The sequence below is a fragment of the Triplophysa dalaica genome, chromosome 10 (assembly GCF_015846415.1).
Source record: "Triplophysa dalaica isolate WHDGS20190420 chromosome 10, ASM1584641v1, whole genome shotgun sequence".
Lineage (NCBI taxonomy): Eukaryota > Metazoa > Chordata > Actinopteri > Cypriniformes > Nemacheilidae > Triplophysa > Triplophysa dalaica.
Genome location: NC_079551.1, coordinates 4149931 through 4175616, shown reverse-complemented (window position 1 = coordinate 4175616; position 25686 = coordinate 4149931). Strand labels below are relative to the sequence as shown.

General features: G+C 36.5%; 1 protein-coding gene and 1 long non-coding RNA gene across 5 annotated transcripts; both read right to left on the bottom strand.

Annotated features, from left to right (window-relative positions):
• Positions 1-555: 555 nt before the first annotated feature.
• Positions 556-22330, bottom strand: LOC130430388 (uncharacterized). 4 transcript variants are annotated; one of them, XM_056759481.1, is made up of 8 exons: positions 22226-22330; positions 21988-22145; positions 9057-9380; positions 8526-8855; positions 7881-7994; positions 5433-5765; positions 3517-3633; positions 556-1925 (listed from the first exon to the last, which is right to left on the bottom strand). In XM_056759481.1, the coding sequence occupies exons 3-8, from the start codon at positions 9334-9336 to the stop codon at positions 1834-1836; spliced, it is 1266 nt and encodes a 421-aa protein (XP_056615459.1). In that variant the 5' UTR covers positions 9337-9380; positions 21988-22145; positions 22226-22330; the 3' UTR covers positions 556-1833. The 4 variants fall into 4 exon arrangements, with proteins under 4 accessions (XP_056615459.1, XP_056615458.1, XP_056615460.1 ...); XM_056759480.1 differs by having other exon boundaries at positions 21988-22307; XM_056759482.1 differs by having other exon boundaries at positions 22013-22307.
• A 761-nt stretch (positions 22331-23091) lies between these two features.
• On the bottom strand, positions 23092-24693 carry LOC130430519 (uncharacterized). Its single transcript, XR_008907833.1, has 3 exons — positions 24464-24693; positions 24167-24258; positions 23092-23999 (listed from the first exon to the last, which is right to left on the bottom strand). It is a non-coding gene; the product is annotated as an uncharacterized LOC130430519 (long non-coding RNA).
• Between the last annotated feature and the right edge of the window lie 993 nt (positions 24694-25686).

The following is a 25686-nucleotide window of genomic DNA, read 5'->3' as shown; positions in this document are numbered from 1 at the left end:
ATGTAAATGCTGTGAGTGATTAACTATCAAACTTTATGGGTGGTTTCCCGGGCAAGGATCACATTAAATATTTTATTAAGTTTAAATATTTTCTTAAAACAGGTCAAAAATAAGTTCTTGAATTTTGAAACATTGCAATAACATTGATCTATGTGAAGATGTGTCAGTTATTTTGTTTTTCGTTTTAGACAGATCTAATATTTATTTTAGTCTAGAACTAATCTTTAACCCATAAACACCCCATACAGGAAACTTTTCCACAAGGCAACCTGCTAAATTTTGATCTAATTTATCAGATATGTTTTAATGTGGAACATAAAGAGTTCACACACGTTTTGAAACAAATTCAATCATAAGTGACCTTCTTCTGGGGTCATTTTTTGTCAAGAGCGCCCCCTAGTGACAGATAATTAAACTAAGGAGATGAAGAAGCGCAACATATTGTGATATACCAGTAAACAGAACATGTTGTCAGACTAGTTTTTATTTTCTTGCAGCACGAGCCTCAATAATACACTGATCATGTTTAAAAAATAGTGAAACATTGTCCAAAAAATGCAAAGAATAACAAAGTGGTAAATGAAAACAAACACAAAACTTCTTGCTCATTTAATCATGTAACACAAAGACCCACACATTTCAGGTAAAGTTTTATTCATTTTCTAATCATGAAAATTGCAAATATTGTGGTATTTCAGTTACACAAGACAAAGCTGAAAACAAAACTATAAAAAAACTATAAAGATGAGATTCACACCAAGCAGAACACAATAAAAGTATTAATGCATCACATTTTATATTTTCTTATAAAAAGTAGATTATGAGCTGTTTGTTCCATCACGCGTCCCATAGTTTTGTTGTTTCCATCTTGTTTTAGTAGTTAGCAGAATGTTTTTATTTACATAAAAAAATACTCCATTTTTTTTTAAGACATTGAAAGTGTAATAACAACATCTTATTTTGTGTTAAAGTAGAAAGGTTTCAGTCAGACTTACAAAAATACTGTTACAGTAGACAAAGAGTAATGAAACAATACATTACGACAGACTACGCATTAAAAACTAAAATATTATTTATATAGATTAAGCAGTAGCTTGTACAGATTTGTCTTCTCCAGAGAGTGTGAGGACACAGGCTGTGAGGAGTGAGTGTTAAATGAAAAACTCTGATGGGAATATATGGACAAATCATTTGAAATAATTCATGAAACTGTTCTGCTGGTTTCCTCCTGTGTTCAATTAATGCTTTGAAAAGAATCGATTCAAAAGAATCAGTCACTCAGGGATGAAGTAATGAAGTAACGTCACACAGTGTAACGAAGTAAAAGTACAGCTTTCTTTAAGAGAAACACTCAAGTAAGAGTAAAAGTACACACTTTTCCAAACGTTTTATACAGACAAAGTGGTGCTCGCATCTCGAGGAGAATAAGAACTTATTGATATGTTTCTCAATATTTGGTTGTGAGTGCCGTCAAGAGCTTTGTCCGGCGTGAAGCAGCAGAGTTTTGGATGCATGTCACGAGGACTGTGAGCGTATCGTGTTGTGCTCACTGTCGCGCTCAACTACTGAACATGCTGTGATTGGCTGAAATCATCACATGGTGTGTGCGTGCGTGTGTGGTCAAAACACAGTTTGCACACTAGCTGCTCTTGATGCATATCATAATGTTCTGCAGGTAAACATTTACATCATGACTTGATATTTGGTATAAACTTGTTAACGCCCACAAAGAATATCTGAATTCAAATAATGTTGCTTTCATCGAGACACGCTGCTGTAGATGATGTAATAGGAGTGATGTTGAGCATCTATCAGCTGATCTAGCATTTACATCTACTGAGCATCTACTACATCTTCTGCTTCATTCAGTAAAGGCTTCACAACTGTTGGGTCTTCTGCTGATCCTGTTGAATCTGTCACAACATCTGTTTAAACAAACATTTACTTCATGAAAAATGTTGGTTCCACAAATGTTTAAATGGGCAGTTCACCCAAAAATGGAAAGTCTGTCATCATTTACACTGTCATTTAGCACACGCCTTCATCCAAAGTGACTTACAAAGTAAGAGAAAACAATCAGCTCTCACTCACCCTCATATTGTTCAGTGCAGTATAAATATCTTTGTTCTGCTAAACACAAAGGAAGATATTTGGAAGAATGTCAGTCTCCAAACAGATCTCATTCCTCGTTGACTGTCATAGTATTTACTTTTCCTACTATGGTGGTCAAGGGGGTCCAAAAACTGTTTGGTTGTTGACATTCTTACAAATATCTTCCTTTATATTCATCTGATCAAAGAAATGTAAAGAGGTTTGAAAAGCTGCTCTGAAATTAATCGGATTATTGAAAAACAAGACTTGATTTATTTACCTTGTGAATATGTCATACTCAGGTCACTTATACACAATATGAACTGACAGAGAAAATCTTCTTCATTTAACACCCACTCTTTTCAGTAAATCTGTATAGTCATCTACATTGATTCCAGTCACCAGAATGCTTTTATTTTGTGAGATCCACTGGATCTTGATTTAAATTACTGTTAGATTTTAGTTCCCGCCAGGAATAAATATAGTCTATTGTTTACAAGGCCTTTGGAGAAGGGGGCCGACATTCTTTGTGTAGTTGTTTGTTAGGTTTTAAACAGACCCTACACATTCTTGTTCCATACATTTTCTATACCTTATTTGATTATAACAGGTGTCTTATTGTGCAGTGTGTAAAGTGTGTTCCCTAAAATAAATGAGCTCAAAGTTAATGCCTCTCTGTGTCTTGTCTTTGTTCTCCCAGATCTGCAGAAGCTTTCTATCACAACATCAGACCTATTTTTGATTTGATTGTAATGGTGATCCAAAACACAGAAAGATACTTAATAACTTATTAATCTTATTTTATATCCTTTAAGAGACAGTTCACTCAAATTGGCAAATAACAAAAATAATCAAGAAAATATTACCAATTATAAAGAGACATATTAGTAGTGTGATGTGTGTCTTTGTTTATAACACAAGTGTCCGACTCTTCCGTGTTTATGCTGGAGAGTTTGCAGTCAATTCCCAGAGATTTCATCATCTCTCATCATCACATCAGATATAAAAGACTCAACACTCATTGACTCCCATATTAGGATAAAGCACAATGGCGGTCAAAAGTGCTTCAGAACCGTTTGCTGTCCCACATTCTTCAAAATATCTTCCTTTGTGTTCAACAGAACAAAAAAATGATAAATAAATCCTACTATGGGAGTCAATGGGTGTTGAGATCTGTCTGGTTATAAGCATTCTTCACAATATCTGTATCTGTGTTCATCAGAACAAAGATATTAATACACATTTGGAAAAAGTCAAAGGTGAGGAAATGATGACAATTTTCATTTTTGGGTGAAGGATCACTTACACATGAAGCAATTGGTTGAAAATGTATGGAGAAGATAAAAACTGAATACAAGTAATATTAATACAACACTTCATATAAAAACATGTCATTCTCATCACATTAACTTGAGCTTTACTTACCCCTGACATAAACAATACATGAAGCACCTGCTCTCACATCACCAGTCTCCCTTTCAGTAACATCAATCTCTGGAGAAACAGAATCTGCCAACACTTCTGCTTCTGTCCTCTCTTCATCTACAACAGCAGCACATAGAAGAGAAAAGAGAGAAACACATGAACATTTCTAATATCACAAACAGGCATGTCATTTATGTTACTCAAAGACATATTTGTCAAACAAACATGACAAAATGATTTGGAGCATCCCCGTTACCGTGTTTGTTTTTTATATATTTTTTGTCTCTGTTTTGAAGACAGGAAACACATATAACAACACACTACCCATGACGCTAAATGTTAACAATGAGTCACTTTTTAAACACTTGTTATACTGATTTATACTGCGACATCGTCTTAAATTCTGTGTTGTACTCGTTGATGAATCGCCCGAGTTTCAGTAAACTGAATGTGTACCTTATCCATTTAACATCATAACATTAAAGAGAATCACTTTATTAAAAGTGAATAAAATAGCCTTCTTACTGGAGTTCAACAACCACTGATGAACTGAGGCGCATACCTGAGTTGAATGTGTTGCGCAATGTGCAGGTGAGATGAGAGCAGGCAGTGGGCCAAACCACTGCGAGAGGCAGGGGAGGGGGAACTCAACAGGAACACAATTAGTTTAGGTAAACATAAATATATTTATGACAATAGAGAATGTGAGTTTAATTGGTTTGGGGGGACCAACCCTCGGATGGAGCAAGACGTGTCCCTCCATCCCCCACGGGATTAACGCCCATGGGTGGTGGGGGGTAAATGCCAGTTCATGTATTCTGACTTCTTTACAGAGTTAAAAAGGGATATAATCATAAATCATAAGGCGGTATCTGTCTTATATACATTGAAGGAAATAATTATTTGATCACCTGCTGAATTTGTAAATTTGCCTGCTTTCAAAGAAATGAAGGGTCCATAATTTTATGATAGGTTTATTTTAACTGATAAAAACTGAATATCACAAAAAAATTCTGGGGGAAAAATGTTATATACAGGTTACAATATATTTTTCATTTCAGTTAGTGAAAAAAGATTTTGATCCCCAACCAACTAGCAAGAATTCAGGCTCCACAGATTGGTTATATTCCTATATGGAGCACAGATTAGTCCTGTCACTTTAAGACAGAACTCCTATATCAGCTTGTTATGTGTATAACTCTTTCATTCAACCTCTCCACCACCATGGTCCAGACCAAATAGGCTTTAAGGGATGTCAGGGACAAGATCTTAGACCTTCACAAACCTTGAATAGACTGAAGAAAAAATACAGACAGATGCTTGGTGAGAAGTAGACGAGTGTCGGTGCCATAATTTTGAAATAGAAGAAATACAAAAAAACGATCAATTGTACTATTCCCTAGACTTCCCCAATGCGGTAAAGAAGATCATGAGAAAGTTTGAAGCACACAACTAAACGGAAGAAGCTTTTTATCATTTCAAGACAGTTGGGACGACAGTTAGAAGACAAACCACTGGTAAACGTTACACCACAATATGTTGAAATCCTGAAGCACCTGTAAGGTCTTCCTGCCAAAGTCTGAAGTTACACAATGAACATCAAAATGATTTTAAAAAAGCTTTAAACTTTAAGTTTAAAAGATAAAAGCTTTTAGTCTGAGAGTGATGATTTTCTGACCTTATCGAGAGTTTTGTGCTTGCTTTAAAACATTAATATCATAACAATTATGCTCAATTAATTGTGAGAAGCATTAATGGTTATCAGGATTAAAATACGATAAACAGTGCAGCCCAAGATCAAACTAAATACTCTTTGAAGATATGAAGTATTTAATACTACTCAAGATTAATATCAGGTTATGATAAACAAAGACAATTGAAGGTACGAGTTATATCAATAGACCCGAGAGTTTTACCTGTAACAATAACATTGAATTGACGGTATGATGGTCCTCCACCTGTGATGAACTGAAGGAATGATTTCTGTCGACTGCTGCTGCTGATCTTTACTTTATACAGTCCAGCGTCTTCTGTTCTGATGTTTGTGATGATGAGAGATCCAGTCTGATCATCCACCTGCAGTCTGTCTCTGAGTCTCTGTTCATCAGTAAAGAGCTTGTTGTTCATACTGAATATGACTATCACTTTATCTCTAAAGCTCCACTCGATCACATCATCAGACTGGAGTTCAGTGACATCAGACTCAAGAGTGACAGAACTCTTGTTCTCAATCACTGTCTTTTCTTTAACTGTTACAGCAGCACATAGAAGAGAGAAACACAAGAGAAAGAAATATGAACATTATCATCCAGTGAACAGGTAAAGATCATCAACATTGTCAAGAGAAACACAAAGGTCAGAGTTCTGACATGAAGGTAATGTGAGACCTAAATATACAGTAAGGGTGTGTTCACATTTATTACTTCACAGTTAACTTCATTTATTACTGCAGCAAAATCAAGTAGAACTTATGGAAACCAGTGTTGTAATGTAAGGGAGTACAAATACTTCGTTACTGTACTTAAGTAGACATTTCACGCATCTGTACTTTACTTCGCTATTTAAATTTGTCAACTTTCACTTTTACTCCACTACATTTCCTAAATAAAATGTATACTTTTACTCCGATATATTTCCACTAAGCATCCTTTTTACTCGTTACTACTAAATAAAGTAATCAGAAGAAGAAATGTGTGCGACTGCAATAAGGGAGGTTTGGCGAATCACTTCTCCTACATTACATTACGCACGCTCCGCACGCTCTATTTCAGCGTAACGCTTATTTGTTGCCAAAGGCGAAGGAAGCACAACTGAAACCGCCGGCGCCATGGAAGCACCTACTGGAGGACCTCCCGTTATCTTAGACGACCACCCCGACGATAGTGGTGAACTCGGTGAACAGGGTGAAGATAACGTTATACATCCGTGGCCGTATTTGGAAGAAATGTTTCTGTACGTTGGAGTGAAAGATTCTTCCTACCGGATGAAGTGCCTGTTATGCCTACCGAAAGTCACTGAAATTTTGGCATTCAAAAACTCCCCGTCCAACCTGAAGAAGCACATCGAGGCAGGTTAAATTAATAGAAATTCAGTAAAGCCACAATGTCAATGTGATTCAACATTAGTTATCATAAACGTATCAGATATCTGGCTAACGTGATGGCCAGGCTAAAGTCTGCCTTTTAACATTGCTAAGTAACGTTAACTGACATGATGTAAGAACCCCCTTAGCTGTTCTAAATCCACTGTAAAACACGGCTTCAAGGGGCTTTTTGCTTTTATAAAACGGTTACTCCATTAAAATATTTATTTGAATATTTATTTTATTCATAAAATAAACATCAGCAACAAAAAAATAAAACGCTATAATGTTCTCCCGAGTCCCTACAAGCAGGACTTTTTTTTTTTGAAAGAAATGTTACTATTTATATTTCATTTTACATTTTGAGTTCATACAAAAGTGAAATTTCTGTTTTTTTGGGGGGGTTTTTGATGTCAGCTCAAAAATATGCTGTTTGTTTTTTGAACTTAAGAGAATTGTGCCTGAAAAGTCCTGGAAAAGACTGATTTTGTGAGAGTGAGATTAAGAAGATACCCTGAATATGCTTCATGCTTTACTATAAGAAAGCCACAATAAAGTTCACAATCAAAGTTCTAGAAAAAAAGAAGTTACTTTTACTTCAAATACTTAAGTACATTAAATATCAGAAAATTAATTTTGATACTTAAGTAAAGTATATATCAGATACTTTAAGACTTTTACTTAAGTACTATTGTAAAAGGTAACTTTCACTTCTACCAAAGTCTTTTTCTAGTACGATACTTGTACTTTCACTCAAGTGTTGCTTTCAAGTACTTTATACAACACTGATGGAAACAAAAAAAACGTTAAAGAGTAAATATTCCTTAATTTTTTAAAGTCCTATTTTGGTTTATGTTATGTCCAACAACAGGTTTACATGCATAAACTGTGTAAAAACACTATCATTATGTTATAATAGGCAGTTTTTCTTACTTTACTTCTTGACTGACCCTCAAATGATTCGATCAGCGAATCATCCATCAAATCCCCTACTTTCAACCAGCCTACTCTTATCTGATTGGTCAGATAGTCTATTCTGCCGTGATTGGTCTATTCATATGGTCATTCAGTGCCATTTAGAAAGATAGATAGATAGATAGATAGATAGATAGATAGATAGATAGATAGATAGATAGATAGATAGATAGATAGATAGATAGATAGATAGATAGATAGATAGATAGATAGATAGATAGATAGGTAGGTAGGTAGGTAGGTAGGTAGGTAGATAATGCAGCCATATTAACATCTTATTACAGTATCAGCTGAAGATGAAACTCACCCATTTGTTTCTGACGTTCATAATTAATGCGGTAAAACACAAATACAACAACAACAATACACAGCAGAACACCAAAGACTATTCCAGCTACACCTCCTGAAGATAGACCTCCATCTGTAATGATAGAGAGAAAGACTCAAGATCACATCAAACACACACATATTCATGTCAGTTTAAGACAAACACAAGAAATGTCTTTTCTCAAAGTTTGTAAGTAATAGTCTTCTTTCTACCATGTTTTAGAGTCTTGATCTTGAAACTTTGTTCTTTCTTGGGTGTGCCAGATTAAAGGAGCCATTTACACGACACCGTATTCAACTACAAACTGAAATCTTTTTAAGCGTTTTCTACGACAACAGCGTTTTGGGGCAATGAAAATACAAACTTTTCAAATCGGGTCTCAAAGTGCAAGTTTTTGAAAACAATGGTGTTGTATCAAGTGCTTTTGTATTAAAACAGGGTATGCGTAACAGCACCACCCACTGGCCATGCATGTGTAATACAGCATTTTTATTTATTTTCCTATCTATCATGTACTATCATGTAGATTTTCAAAGTACAATAAACTCAAAAGCAAGAGTTTAATTTTTAAACTAAATTATTCACACACAACTGATATTAATATGAGAGAACTGAGATACTCACCACTGACAGAAACACTGAATGTCTTGTATTTTGTGTCTCTATTGCTGCTGATCTTTAGTTTATAAAGTCCAGTGTCTGTGGTTTTGGTGTTTGTGATGATGAGAGATCCAGTGTGAAGATCCAGCTTCAGTCTGTCTCTGAATCTCCCATCAGCATCATATAGTGAGCTCTTATTGTCTTCTTTATCATGTTTAGCTATGAGAACACCATCATCTCCAAACCTCCACAGTATCAGATCATCTCTCTGTGTTTGGACATCAGTGTGTAGAGTCACAGAATCTCCCTCAGTCACAGACTTCACATCACCAGCACTGAAAACACTTGGAGCAACTACAAGATGGACAGAGATCAGCGTGAGATCATCTTAACATTACTATTGAATCGACACATCAACACCAAATTATGTAAAATTCCAATATTTGTCTTGTTGACAAAATGTTTATAAGCTCTCCTACTTGTAGTCACTTTGGATAAAAACATCTGCCAAATGAATAAATGTAAATAAAATCATCTTCATAGTACTTACAGTACCTGTGACATTAACTCTGAAACTCTTGTATGTTGTTGTAGCTCTGCTGATCTGTACTTCATAGGGTCCAGAGTGTTTGATTCTCATGTTTGTGATGGTGAGATCTCCAGTCTGAATGTCTGCGTGCAGTCTGTCTTTGAATGGACCATTATATTTGATAGTGTTTTTATCAATATCAACTAAAAGATCCCTGGATTCACCTTCTCCAAACCTCCACCGTATCACATCAGATGTCTGTATGTCAGTGACATTAGTGTGTAGTGTGACAGAATCTCCCTCCATCACTGACACTGACTTCACTTCATCTGCATCAACACTAAACACACCTGAACAACACAAACACAAACAGTAGTTCAGACATTAAATATGTTAGTACTCACATCAAATTCATTACATTTATATAGCACATTTCTGCCTGGGCACTCAAAGCCCTTACATGGTAAATGGGCATCTCCACAACTACCACGAGTGTACAGCATCCACCTGGGTGATGCGACCGCAGCCAAATTGTGCCAGAAAGCCCACCACACACCAGCTTATTGGTGGAGAAGAGACAGGTTTTTTAACCAAGCCAATTGGTATACATGGAGATGATTAGGAGGCCATGATGTTTAGAGGCGAAAGGGGCAAATTTGGCCAGGATACCAGGATTACACCACAACTCTTAATCGAAGCACATCATGGGATTTGTAATGACCACAGAGAGTCGGGACCTCAGTTTAACGTCTCATCCGAAGGACGGTACTTATGACAGTATAGTGTCCCTGTCACTTACAGTGTAAAAAAAAACTTTACGTGTGTGATGAGATTGGATGAGATTGGATGTGTTGATTAAAGCTGGCCTGTCCAATAAAAAACACACACCAGTTTTGAGTTTGCTGTTCTGAAGAAGCGTTGTCTGATGTGAACCATGCCTCGCACAAAAGACCTCTCAGAAGACCTACGATCAAGAATTGTTGACTTACATAAAGCTGCAAAGGGCTACTAAAGTATATCTAAAAGCCTTGTTGTCCATGTGTCCACGGTAAGACAGATTGTCTACAAATGGAGAAAGTTCAGCACTGTTGCTACACTCCCTAGGCGTGGTCGTCCTGTAAAGATGACTGCAAGAGCACAGCGCAGAATGCTCAATGAGGTGAAGAAGAATCCTAGAGTGTCAGCTAAACACTTACAGAAATCTCTGGCACATGCTAACATTTTTGTTGACAAATCGACAATAAGGAAAACATTAAACAAGAATGGACTTCATGGGAGGACACCACGGAGGAAGCTACTGCTGTCCAAAAAAAACATTGCAGCACGTTCGAAGTTTGCAAAAGAGCACCTGGATGTTCCACAGCACTACTGGCAAAACATTCTGTGGACAGATGAAACCAAAATTGAGTTGTTTGGAAAGAACACACAACGCTATGTGTGGAGAACAAAAGGCACAGCACACCAACATCAAAACCTCATCCCAACTGTGAAATATGGTGGAGGGGGCATCATGGTTTGGGGCTGCTTTGCTGCCTCAGGCCCTGGACGGATTACTGTTATCGATGGAAAAATGAATTCCAAAGTTTATCAAGACATTTTGCAGGAAAACTTAAGACCATCTGTCCGCCAACTGAAGCTTAACAGAGGATGTACGATGCAACAGGACAACGACCCAAAGCATAGAAGTAAATCAACAACAGAATGGCTTCAACAGAAGAAAATACGCCTTCTGGAGTGGCCCAGTCAGAGTCCTGACCTCAACCCGATTGAGATGCTGTGGCATGACCTCAAGAGAGCGATTCACACCAGACATCCCAAGAATATTGATGAACTGAAACACTTTTGTAAAGAGGAATGGTCCAAAATTTCTCCTGAACGTTGTGCAGGTCTGATCTGCAACTATAGGAAACGTTTGCTTGAGGTTATTGCTGCCAAAGGAGGGTCAACCAGTTATTAAACCCAAAGGTTCACATACTTTTTCCACCCTGCACTATGAATGTTTACATGTTGTGTTCAATAAAAACATGAAAACGTATAATGTTTGTGCGGTATTAGTTTAAGCAGACTGTGTTTCTCTATTGTTGTGACTTAGATCAAGATCAGAACACATTTTATGACCAATTTATGAAGAAATCCAAGTAAGCCCAAAGGGTTCACATACTCTTTCTTTCAACTGTATATATATATATATATATATATATATATATATATATATATATATATAATAAATACGTATGATAAAATATATAATAAAACTTTTTCTGATATTACGGGGAAAAGGATATTTATACTCTTAATTTTGGAGGTAATGTTGGTATTTTATTCCATATTTTACCGTGTAAATACATATTTTTTTCATTTAAAAAAATAGTTTTGCTTCATAATTGACATAACAATACTATATAAAATTAATGTTTTGCCTAAAATATAACAGTTTTTACTGTACAATTAACAGTATTTTTATATAAAATACTACTTTATTCTGTTTAAATTCTCTTTAAATATCCTATAAATAAAGGTTTTCCATTAAATATATACGTGTTTCAACGTATAGTTATTGGAAAAATTGTTGTTTCAATCGAAACAAACTGGCAGCTGTGGTTGCCAGAATTTCAATGTAATAAAAACAGTGGAACTTGTTCTACTGTTATGGTATTAAGATATAAGTACTGTTGATTTGACGATTAATGTTGGCACTTTATTCCACATTTTACTGTGTAAAACAATTTTTCTTCCATCAAAAGAAGCAATTTTGCAATATATGACATAAAAGTACCATATAAATAACCATAAAATAAAGGTTGTACCATGAAATATTAGTGTTATACTGTACAATTAACAATATCTAATATAAAATACTATTTTATTCTGTATAAATTCCTGACACACAAAAACTAAGGTTTTAACATGAAATGTGACAGTGTTTTACTGTACAATTAACAATTTGCTATAATATAATAATATAATTAATAATGTTCTTAGTAAAACCTCAGTGTCTTACTTAGCTCACCAAAAACTACATACAAGGTAAGCAAACTTCAAGCCTACAACCCGTTTCATTTAATATGAAAGGTATTATATTATATATATATTAAACAGATTAATTGGTGATTATGAAAATCATATTCAAGACATTTGTAGCTCTAAATACATGTAAAAGTGAAAGTAAAGCCTCAAATTCCCCTAACTTTCTCTCTCTCCCTCTATTTCTTTCGCTTTCTGTGTTTCTTTCTTTCTCTTTCTCTCTCTCTGTTGATAATGAAGTCATACTTTTCACCGGGTTTTCCATGTTTATATTTCCTGCTTTAAAAACACAGGAAGAACATATCTAGTAAGTTTCTCATATGAGCGTTTTGTAGTCCATCTCCTGAGTTTTGTAGTTTTACCACAGATCATGTCAATAACATTCACCGTTGCATCATGACTTACTCTAGTGCATGCAGTTGGATTCTCTGAACACCGTGGTCATCTTCTCCTAACTCCTTATGAATTCTCCAATACATCTTTCCTTGACCTCATGACGTTTTCCATCAAGGTCAAGGAAGTGGTTAGGAAATGCTTAAAGCTAAAAAAAATTGACTATTCGACCGGATCCTAAGTCTCTGATGGTGTGTCTGTCAGGAGAGCTGTTATGTCAGGCTAGCAGGCTGGAGTGTGGACATCTTAATCTTATTAAGGCTTAAAGTTATGCAAAATTAACAGTGTGACCACTTGATTGACAGGTGGGTGTCATTACATTTGGTTGTCATGCAGATGGCCCCGGGCATCATTTTAGGTCACCTCCTTGACAATATTTAGTTTAGCCGGAAAACACATCAAACGATGGCCATTACGTTTAACAGTACAAAAACTATTTTTTACAAAAAACTAATGCAAGAATTACAGTGATGGCTCTTATATGTTTATTTTGTTAGTGATACTGTGTTTAGTACATTTAACTGTGAGGAAAAGTATTTTGTACAAAAAATAAATGTAAAAATTACAGTATATTTTTATTACAAACACGGTGCCAGCGTATTTTAGAGTGGAGTAATGTATTTTCCCCCCAAAACCAGCAAAAATACTGTTTTGGCTGATATATACATTAGCGGTGTTTCATTTTTACTCAAACTGAAATAAACCATTCAATGTTTACGGTCTTTTACTGTCATGGTTTAGCAGTTTTTCACCATAAAATCTGCAGACTTTATATACAGTGTATACTGGGACATTAGGACCCACACAGACATCAGGATTAACTACCCCGGCTGGCCGTACTAACACAAAGGAAACACCTGGTTATCCTTGCTAGTGTCTCCTCAGAAAGCCTCCTCGCTCTTCACTTCCTCCAGGTGCAGTTATAGAGATATAGGCAGTTAGTCTGAGCTCCATCTGTTTCTGGGTCATAGGACAGAGGAGCGAGGAGGCATATTGAGAAGCACCCATAGACTCAATTGGACACACAATTAATAATGCTGAATCACAAAAATCTCCAACGATTTAAAAAAAACGTATTTCTCCACCTCAGGCACAAAATACTTAATTAATATGAACCTTTTTCTTTAGGCACGGGAGGATTTCTTGTATGGAAGGGAATTCCTGCCAAATGTAAATAAATAAACAGAACGATGAAAATTAAGAACTAATCAACAATTTTATTTAAAAATAACTGTGTCGCCAATATGAGCAAAAATAAATGTAAATACTTTGTCCCTATCAAATAGAAAATGCAATTGGTGATTTTACATTCATTTTCACTAAAATCTCAAGTCAAACTTTTTTACATTTATTTTTTATTATTAATGATTTTATTTTTGCTTTTGTTTCTCAATTTTCGTTTTCATTTTCAAAGTCATTCAAATAACATGTTTATCAGTGTGTTTGTCTGAGTGTCTGCACTACTGGGAATCAACAGAAAGGTCTGTTTATGTCGTGGGGGAAAACCACATTAGAATGGACGTGGTGTGTAGAGCTTATTACCCACTGGGTCTTAACTTATTGTAATGATTACTACTGACTTTTGCATGGTGCAATACAGAAAAGTTGCTGTGTGGTGTTCTGCATCTGTGATCAGAACCCTTCATCTTAAATTAAGAAAGTATATTCAACTTTCTGCACCGTGGATCAACTCGCCTAAGCGACACCTTGCAGCCTACCAGCGGGCTCAGGAGACCGAAGTAAGCGAGGCGCCTACGCATCCCCCAAGACGCCTATTTTGGGCAGAGTTTCCCGATGGGCACCACCAAAGGAATTTAAGTTGAGGTCACTCAAACTCCCCAGGGCCGTTCCGGGGCCATCGTACGATAGCAACCTGTGAAAATAAGACGACAGGTTGTGGGTGTCAGAGCCTCCCATAAGCCCCGCGCAGGCCCCAGGAGCCCAATACCTAACAGAACGTTGCGTCACGTGGCCCTCGACAACTTATCACGGGACAAGATCGGGATGTGAAGTTAAATATTTGTTCTTATCTCCCTGCCTCGCTTGGACCTCTACAGGCCTGCGAATCGCCTCACGTGGTCGGTTCGGATATCCAACAACTTTTCGTCAGAAACCTGAGACACACAGTTGCAGTGTGGGAAGTTCTGGTAACAAAAGCTTCTCTGAGTCTTTTCCAAAGCACCTTATATACCCAGACGTATGAACAGGATTCCCCGATGAAGCCAATCCTCTAAGAGGAGTCCACGTAATGTCCTGAAGTTAAAAAAGCTCTAATAGACTCTTTGTTAGGTTTGAAGGAACTAGACCCTTTTACCCATCCCACCAAGACCTTTAAAACAATACCAAACATGATGATCAAATCTTCATAACGTGACAAAACATTATAAACACAATATGGAATGTGTAAGCACTTTTCCAATGATCAAGGTCTGAAGAGATGAAGGGGATGAGAGAGGTGTGATAAGAAGAGTTCAGTTCATGGACATCAACCCCTGATGGGAGGAAAGGATCTCAATCCTCAAGATCTCAGCTAAACACTTACAGAAATCTCTGGCACATGCTAACATTTTTGTTGACAAATCGACAATAAGGAAAACATTAAACAAGAATGGACTTCATGGGAGGACACCACGGAGGAAGCTACTGCTGTCCAAAAAAAACATTGCAGCACGTTCGAAGTTTGCAAAAGAGCACCTGGATGTTCCACAGCACTACTGGCAAAACATTCTGTGGACAGATGAAACCAAAATTGAGTTGTTTGGAAAGAACACACAACGCTATGTGTGGAGAACAAAAGGCACAGCACACCAACATCAAAACCTCATCCCAACTGTGAAATATGGTGGAGGGGGCATCATGGTTTGGGGCTGCTTTGCTGCCTCAGGCCCTGGACGGATTACTGTTATCGATGGAAAAATGAATTCCAAAGTTTATCAAGACATTTTGCAGGAAAACTTAAGACCATCTGTCCGCCAACTGAAGCTTAACAGAGGATGTACGATGCAACAGGACAACGACCCAAAGCATAGAAGTAAATCAACAACAGAATGGCTTCAACAGAAGAAAATACGCCTTCTGGAGTGGCCCAGTCAGAGTCCTGACCTCAACCCGATTGAGATGCTGTGGCATGACCTCAAGAGAGCGATTCACACCAGACATCCCAAGAATATTGATGAACTGAAACACTTTTGTAAAGAGGAATGGTCCAAAATTTCTCCTGAACGTTGTGCAGGTCTGATCTGCAACTATAGGAAACGTTTGCTTGAGGTTATTGCTGCCAAAGGAGGGTCAACCAGTTATTAAACCCAAAGGTTCACATACTTTTTCCACCCTGCACTATGAATGTTTACATGTTGTGTTCAATAAAAACATGAAAACGTATAATGTTTGTGCGGTATTAGTTTAAGCAGACTGTGTTTCTCTATTGTTGTGACTTAGATCAAGATCAGAACACATTTTATGACCAATTTATGAAGAAATCCAAGTAAGCCCAAAGGGTTCACATACTCTTTCTTTCAACTGTATATATATATATATATATATATATATATATATATATATATATATATAATAAATACGTATGATAAAATATATAATAAAACTTTTTCTGATATTACGGGGAAAAGGATATTTATACTCTTAATTTTGGAGGTAATGTTGGTATTTTATTCCATATTTTACCGTGTAAATACATATTTTTTTCATTTAAAAAAATTGTTTTGCTTCATAATTGACATAACAATACTATATAAAATTAATGTTTTGCCTAAAATATAACAGTTTTTACTGTACAATTAACAGTATTTTTATATAAAATACTACTTTATTCTGTTTAAATTCTCTTTAAATATCCTATAAATAAAGGTTTTCCATTAAATATATACGTGTTTCAACGTATAGTTATTGGAAAAATTGTTGTTTCAATCGAAACAAACTGGCAGCTGTGGTTGCCAGAATTTCAATGTAATAAAAACAGTGGAACTTGTTCTACTGTTATGGTATTAAGATATAAGTACTGTTGATTTGACGATTAATGTTGGCACTTTATTCCACATTTTACTGTGTAAAACAATTTTTCTTCCATCAAAAGAAGCAATTTTGCAATATATGACATAAAAGTACCATATAAATAACCATAAAATAAAGGTTGTACCATGAAATATTAGTGTTATACTGTACAATTAACAATATCTAATATAAAATACTATTTTATTCTGTATAAATTCCTGACACACAAAAACTAAGGTTTTAACATGAAATGTGACAGTGTTTTACTGTACAATTAACAATTTGCTATAATATAATAATATAATTAATAATGTTCTTAGTAAAACCTCAGTGTCTTACTTAGCTCACCAAAAACTACATACAAGGTAAGCAAACTTCAAGCCTACAACCCGTTTCATTTAATATGAAAGGTATTATATTATATATATATTAAACAGATTAATTGGTGATTATGAAAATCATATTCAAGACATTTGTAGCTCTAAATACATGTAAAAGTGAAAGTAAAGCCTCAAATTCCCCTAACTTTCTCTCTCTCCCTCTATTTCTTTCGCTTTCTGTGTTTCTTTCTTTCTCTTTCTCTCTCTCTGTTGATAATGAAGTCATACTTTTCACCGGGTTTTCCATGTTTATATTTCCTGCTTTAAAAACACAGGAAGAACATATCTAGTAAGTTTCTCATATGAGCGTTTTGTAGTCCATCTCCTGAGTTTTGTAGTTTTACCACAGATCATGTCAATAACATTCACCGTTGCATCATGACTTACTCTAGTGCATGCAGTTGGATTCTCTGAACACCGTGGTCATCTTCTCCTAACTCCTTATGAATTCTCCAATACATCTTTCCTTGACCTCATGACGTTTTCCATCAAGGTCAAGGAAGTGGTTAGGAAATGCTTAAAGCTAAAAAAAATTGACTATTCGACCGGATCCTAAGTCTCTGATGGTGTGTCTGTCAGGAGAGCTGTTATGTCAGGCTAGCAGGCTGGAGTGTGGACATCTTAATCTTATTAAGGCTTAAAGTTATGCAAAATTAACAGTGTGACCACTTGATTGACAGGTGGGTGTCATTACATTTGGTTGTCATGCAGATGGCCCCGGGCATCATTTTAGGTCACCTCCTTGACAATATTTAGTTTAGCCGGAAAACACATCAAACGATGGCCATTACGTTTAACAGTACAAAAACTATTTTTTACAAAAAACTAATGCAAGAATTACAGTGATGGCTCTTATATGTTTATTTTGTTAGTGATACTGTGTTTAGTACATTTAACTGTGAGGAAAAGTATTTTGTACAAAAAATAAATGTAAAAATTACAGTATATTTTTATTACAAACACGGTGCCAGCGTATTTTAGAGTGGAGTAATGTATTTTCCCCCCAAAACCAGCAAAAATACTGTTTTGGCTGATATATACATTAGCGGTGTTTCATTTTTACTCAAACTGAAATAAACCATTCAATGTTTACGGTCTTTTACTGTCATGGTTTAGCAGTTTTTCACCATAAAATCTGCAGACTTTATATACAGTGTATACTGGGACATTAGGACCCACACAGACATCAGGATTAACTACCCCGGCTGGCCGTACTAACACAAAGGAAACACCTGGTTATCCTTGCTAGTGTCTCCTCAGAAAGCCTCCTCGCTCTTCACTTCCTCCAGGTGCAGTTATAGAGATATAGGCAGTTAGTCTGAGCTCCATCTGTTTCTGGGTCATAGGACAGAGGAGCGAGGAGGCATATTGAGAAGCACCCATAGACTCAATTGGACACACAATTAATAATGCTGAATCACAAAAATCTCCAACGATTTAAAAAAAACGTATTTCTCCACCTCAGGCACAAAATACTTAATTAATATGAACCTTTTTCTTTAGGCACGGGAGGATTTCTTGTATGGAAGGGAATTCCTGCCAAATGTAAATAAATAAACAGAACGATGAAAATTAAGAACTAATCAACAATTTTATTTAAAAATAACTGTGTCGCCAATATGAGCAAAAATAAATGTAAATACTTTGTCCCTATCAAATAGAAAATGCAATTGGTGATTTTACATTCATTTTCACTAAAATCTCAAGTCAAACTTTTTTACATTTATTTTTTATTATTAATGATTTTATTTTTGCTTTTGTTTCTCAATTTTCGTTTTCATTTTCAAAGTCATTCAAATAACATGTTTATCAGTGTGTTTGTCTGAGTGTCTGCACTACTGGGAATCAACAGAAAGGTCTGTTTATGTCGTGGGGGAAAACCACATTAGAATGGACGTGGTGTGTAGAGCTTATTACCCACTGGGTCTTAACTTATTGTAATGATTACTACTGACTTTTGCATGGTGCAATACAGAAAAGTTGCTGTGTGGTGTTCTGCATCTGTGATCAGAACCCTTCATCTTAAATTAAGAAAGTATATTCAACTTTCTGCACCGTGGATCAACTCGCCTAAGCGACACCTTGCAGCCTACCAGCGGGCTCAGGAGACCGAAGTAAGCGAGGCGCCTACGCATCCCCCAAGACGCCTATTTTGGGCAGAGTTTCCCGATGGGCACCACCAAAGGAATTTAAGTTGAGGTCACTCAAACTCCCCAGGGCCGTTCCGGGGCCATCGTACGATAGCAACCTGTGAAAATAAGACGACAGGTTGTGGGTGTCAGAGCCTCCCATAAGCCCCGCGCAGGCCCCAGGAGCCCAATACCTAACAGAACGTTGCGTCACGTGGCCCTCGACAACTTATCACGGGACAAGATCGGGATGTGAAGTTAAATATTTGTTCTTATCTCCCTGCCTCGCTTGGACCTCTACAGGCCTGCGAATCGCCTCACGTGGTCGGTTCGGATATCCAACAACTTTTCGTCAGAAACCTGAGACACACAGTTGCAGTGTGGGAAGTTCTGGTAACAAAAGCTTCTCTGAGTCTTTTCCAAAGCACCTTATATACCCAGACGTATGAACAGGATTCCCCGATGAAGCCAATCCTCTAAGAGGAGTCCACGTAATGTCCTGAAGTTAAAAAAGCTCTAATAGACTCTTTGTTAGGTTTGAAGGAACTAGACCCTTTTACCCATCCCACCAAGACCTTTAAAACAATACCAAACATGATGATCAAATCTTCATAACGTGACAAAACATTATAAACACAATATGGAATGTGTAAGCACTTTTCCAATGATCAAGGTCTGAAGAGATGAAGGGGATGAGAGAGGTGTGATAAGAAGAGTTCAGTTCATGGACATCAACCCCTGATGGGAGGAAAGGATCTCAATCCTCAAGATCTAGCAACAAATTAGGTTTTATTGTTTTGTGTCCTAGCATCTAAAACAAACTTTATTCTTAGCACTTTTCCAGCTGCCTTACACAGACACAGGCGGTCAGGGGCTCCTCTTGGCCACGGTGATGAACACTATAGGTGGTCAGGGGGATGAACAGGTGTTTCACAGAGTGAGTGTTCATGCTGCAGCGACATACAACACAGCAAATATGCAACCAGGAACATAAAACACTTTCTTGTCTTCCTGCTTGCAAAGTCATGCACCACTTCATTGAAACAGCTCTTTTATTAAAAAATAACCAGTTAAGGCAAAACAAACTTTTGGAAATGGCCTGTAAATAATTGTATATAAACATGAATTTGTATGTACAAATACTGCAACTTCTCTCAGCAAAACAAAGTCACTGTGTGTGCAAATAAACTTGGCACTAAATGAAAACACTGAAAAACGAATAAATCAAATAAATAATCCTAATGATTCTAAACAAACTCTCTTGCCGTTTGCAGGTCACTTACATAATCGCCGTAGTTTTAAGATACTTTGTCAAATTGAAATAATTGTTATTTTTAAAAGGAGCTCAGCTCATCAGTTTCAGTTTCACAGCAGTCAACCAATCAGAAGATAACGGAAGCTTGACAAGTTTTGTGGACCTTTGTTTACAATAGCAATTTTGCACATGGCGATAATTGTAATCAAAAGATAACAGAGACCCTTGTCTTAGTCCGTCTCTGCCTAAAGTTAACATAATGTCAACTACAGTATGTATACATACACTCATTCAGTTTATAATGTGAAAGTGTTGTTCAGATTAAAACAAATCACTTACCGCACACGAGTAATAAACACACAATCATGATCTTCATTTTTCTGTTTATTCCTTTGAGTACCAAATGACTTAATGGAGATAATCCGTTGATTTTATGAAACTATGTAGTATTTGCACCTCTGAGGCACTCACTCACACAGCCTGAATAACACCACACGCTTCTACTTCCTGTTGACTTAATTACAAGTCTTCGCTCTTCAGTTTAAACTGAGGAATTAAAAGGTGTCTGTAGATCCTTAATTATTTTGCCGTCACTGCTTCGAATCGGGTCGGGTGTAGACACAGAATAACGCAAAATAATCTACTGGTCACCAATACTTTATACACACGTTCTCACTACACGCTGTTCTGATGTTGATAAACACACAAGATGTCACTGACATTTCCGATCTCTGAGCTCAGCTTTCCGTTTGACGCTAGTTTGTGGGTTTTGACTTAAAGGGATACAGATACCTCTACTGGGCATGCGCACTACAATACCACATAGTTTTTATCTCTTGGTAGTTCTTGGCATATGTGAAGGTTACTGCATAGTCTGCACACATCTGAACATCAACATCTTCACATGCCTCTGGCAGATCATTTATATTCAATGTAAACAGAATTGGACCAAGTATGAAGCCTTGGGGGACCCCGACTGGACATTCACAGAATGAGACACATTGCGTTCTACTGGACAGGTTTGATTTTATCCAGTTGAGGGCTTGTTCAGAGAAATTGAAATATGTTAATCTAGATAAAAGAACTTTGTGATTGACAGTATCAAGTATCTGTTTTAAACTTTAAATAATCAACCGATTCATCCGACTCATAAACAATTAATTTAGTTCACTTAAACATGATGAATTAATTAAACATTCATCAAATAAAACTTCATTAATTACAGCAACAAAATCAAGTAGGATAAAAAACATTAAAGAGCAAATATTCCTTGATATTTAAGGTCCTATTTTGGTTTATGGAGTGTCCAACAACAAGTTTACACACAAGATGTAAAAACATTATTAATGTATGAAATATAAGTTACATGATCTCTTAATATGTACTTTTTAACATCTATGGCTGCTAAATTAATCACACTTGTCATCATGGTTAAATTGATCTCTATAGTGTTATTGTGTAATAGCAAAGGCAGCGATTATGTTTTTAGCACAGACTGTTTGTGAAGCACAGCTCTGTGATCTGAAGATAATGCTGCGCCATCTAAAAACACTGCGTGTTTGAGTAGCTTATAAGATAGATAGAAAATATAATAAAAAAATAAATTAACTTAATTCATCATTTACTCTAATCGTTATAGTGAATATTATTGTTACTTTTTTAACATTGTGTCAGTGATTTTTCGCTTATTTTGCATAGCAATTCACAGATTATTGAAAGGACTTGCTAATGCTAAGGCGTGTAATTGTAACGGGACTGTAAGTCTCACCTCGTAGGGAAAATTAAAACATTACCCTGGAAGTCTTAAGAGCGAAGGAATCTTATTCACGAGACAGCTTCCGCTTGACCCAGGAAGAGAACTCAAATGTAAGGAGCAAAATGGCGCAGCTCTGTTTAGCTCGCACGAGGCGCGCATAGCTAAATGATCTGGATCACAAAAAAAACGTCTTTCAAAAAACGAATCACTCCTCCAAAATCGATCGATCAGCTCGCATAAGCACTCTTACGTGTCCTGGCCCCAGCAACTCTATCTCGTGCTCTCAGCCGGTCTCCAACACCGTTCTCTGTTGCTCTGATGCTCCTCCCTTATTTCCCAGACGTCTTTTTTATCTTTCCCCGCGCACGGCAGAGAAAAAAACCCTGTCATAATAAAAGTCCCATAGAGAAAAATACTCCCGTTACATAATGTTACCGCTAAAGTTTTAGCAGACGTTTATCTCATCATCACAGAGTCAATCAGAGGACTTAACACTGGTAATAAGAAGGAGAGGAAGAGTGTGGAGAGGTAGGGCTGTTGGAGATGCAGGCAGGGAGAGGCAGAGGAGCTAACGTTACCCGGGAGGACTACACAAGAGAGGATGTGAAAGCATTATAATATAATTTATACCTGATTTATGCAAATTATGATTGTACACATGATATTTCTAATAAAAAACAAGTAAATGTTGTTATTGTTCTTCCTCTTCTTCTGCGAATCCTTCTATGTAGTGGCTTTGCAAGCTGCCTCCAAAACACAGCCGAAGAAGAACGTAGTCCCGTGCATCCTTCGTTTTACGAAACGCACTCAGTTTGTCCGTGTAGGGCTACTATAGAAACATGGCTGTGCAGTGTGATATATTACATGTAAGGGTGTGCCAGCGGTGTATATACATAAAATGGCTCATGTAAGGTAATATAAACATTTCGGTTCATTTTGTAAGGTATGTCTTCACCACTCACAACATAGTTTTGTATTAAATATTACATTTGGTTCCAAATTTAAACAAACAAAAAAAGTAATAGACAATAATCACAATATACTCTTTATCCAATCACAATATACTCTTTATCCATCGCAAACATAAAGAGTTACAAAATACAGCAATACCAGTGTCTTGACTGACACATATATTTGACCCACAATAGTTTCATTTATAGAAGCATTGAGCCTATGGATAAAACTATACATTAGATTTCTTAGCAGTGCTTTATAAAGTGATTACTCTTACACTCAAACATTTCACTACACTATGACATCTATATCATTAGTAAGATTCTCATTACATCATTATAATCTACTTGCAGCTTCTGTAAACTAAATGCTCTGTAGTCACACCACACATGGGCAGTTTAAAGTGTTGTACAATATGCTTTAAAAATTGACCTTCACCTCATCTGAACAGAAACTAACGTCTTGGCGTTGCAAGAGTTTGCACCACTTTTATTTCTTCTTGCGACAATAACAAGCTGATGCGACACCTTAAATGAGCAGTTAGCTGACTCAATAGTGTCTGTAGTAGCAGTAACTTGGTGATCAAATGCCATCGTCTTTAACTGAGATTGTGATTTTTCTGGACTGAAAAAAATGTCTGCGTAATTGCCGCATGAAGGAAATGAAGAGTCAAAATCAATCCCCTCGCTTTTCACAAACAATGAAAGTATCCAATTATGCCAGTTTTATTTTCCCACATGTGGCAGATTAGTTTTGTTATTTATTTGTATAGCTACTCCACAGGAACTGCCTGAGATGAGGTTAGGATGGTCAGTCAGTCCGTAGGCTCCCGCAGGGGGACGGGATTACAAGATGCCGCTGGACGTATATTCACTCGAAGAGCTGAGGAAATACAAATGTAACAACTTTGGCAACTTCACAACTTATTTGTAAATTCTAGCATCAACATTTTACGGCGTATAAAGACACTTTAAGGTTTGTAGATTTGGTCATGTTCTCAGGTGGTTAAGCTCCAAGGAAACACTGCAGTCAACGTCAGGTTCTCCTCATGCAGATGTCTGTAGCTCCATCTAGCGGTTAAACATGGAAACACACTGAAAACTATTTCTAATCATTTCTTACTGTCATTAAATAAATCAGTTTAAGATTTCTAATAAATGTACATCCTGTTTTTGTTCTCAATTTTCTGTATTGTCACAAAGATGCATTCTATCTTAAAACGAAAGCTTACACAGACCTGACTGAAACGCCTCGTGTAACCGCACCCCGGCGTATGTAGATCACTTCGTAACATGATTTGAGTTCCTGTCAGAACAATTGCTTTGGAACCTGATGTTAAGTGGGAAAGTGATGCGTGTTACAATCAAAGCTGTTCATGAAATGTATTCATTTAACAATTTAAGACATACTAGTCTTTAATATCATAGCTTTAATGAACATGCACAGACTGTTTGATGACCCAGAGATACTGATATTACAGTTGTCGTCTAACTTGAGACTCGATCAGTTGCGAAAATATGTTGCGAAACGTCACCTCCGGCCATTTGTTTGGGTCGACTCTTCCCCTCAACACGGCTCAGTTTTTCTATGTATCTTGCTCTGTTGAATGGGAAAAGTGATTGTATGTAGACCAAACTGGCTGAGGCCGTGCAACTCCAAGCCGCACTTCCAGCTTTAACACGATGTCGACCAAGTCTATATAGATGAGTCACTGTTCTTCAGGATCTGAAGAAGTTTCGTGGAGTGCTAAAGGGCTCAAGCTGTGAACTGAGATGAGTAAAGATGGATTTTAGAATTGACCTCTAAGTCTATTGACTAATAGATGAGATATCATTCAAACTTCAGGACTTATTGGGTAAATATTGTATATTTCTTTAAAATGATTTCACAGTGTTATCTTATACTCCAGCTGGTCCTTCTGTTTTAATATTTTCTTATGTTTCCTCTCACAGGCTGGAGCGGTGGTTCTCATTCATTTTTGGCACCAGGCACCGTGTAATCCAAAACAAGCCAAAGGTGTCACAAATGAAATGATCTGATGAGAAAGATATGTCCAAATGAGATAGATAAAGTTCTGTCTAACTCTCTGTTAAAAATAAATGAATGTGATAAAGACCACAGAAATGAAGGACATTATTATTATTTTGTATCTTAAAGAGGTTCATTTATTTATAATGTAAATATTGTGAGTGTTTAACTATTAACTTTATGGGTAGTTCCCCAAGCAATGATCACATGAAGTATTTCATTAAAACAGGTAAAAAATAAGTTCTTGCATTTTGAAACAATACAATGACATTGATCTATTTGAACATGTGTCGTTTTTTTTTTTTTTCGTTTAAGACAGATCTAACATTTATTTTAGTCTAGGACTAATTTTAAACCCTTTAACACCCCATACAAGAAACTTTTTCATAAGTCAACCCGTTCAGGCTGATCACGCATTTAAAACTTACAATTTTAATTCGCACTCTTATTCATCAAATATGTTTTTATGTGGAAACTAAAGAGTTAACACAAGTTTTGAAACAAATTCAATCATAAGTGACCTTCTTCTGGGGTCATTTTTTGTCCAGAGCGCCCCCTAGTGACAGATAATTAAACTAAGGAGATGAAGAAGCGCAACATATTGTGATATACCAGTAAACAGAACATGTTGTCAGACTAGTTTTTATTTTCTTGCAGCACGAGCATCAATAATACACCGAACATGTTTAAAAAATAGTGAAACATTGTTCAAAAAATGCAAAGAGTAAC

Excerpts from the sequence above, each read along its gene's own strand:
- LOC130430388 (XM_056759479.1), bottom strand. The coding sequence starts at position 20,595 with ATGAAGATCATGATTGTGTGTTTATTACTCGTGTGCG. Across the intron at positions 7,995-8,525 it reads ATTCAGTGTTTCTGTCAGTG|ATGGAGGTCTATCTTCAGGA; the intron begins GTGAGTATCTCA and ends CTATCATTACAG. Across the intron at positions 3,634-5,432 it reads ATTCAATGTTATTGTTACAG|ATGAAGAGAGGACAGAAGCA; the intron begins GTAAAACTCTCG and ends CTGCTGTTGTAG.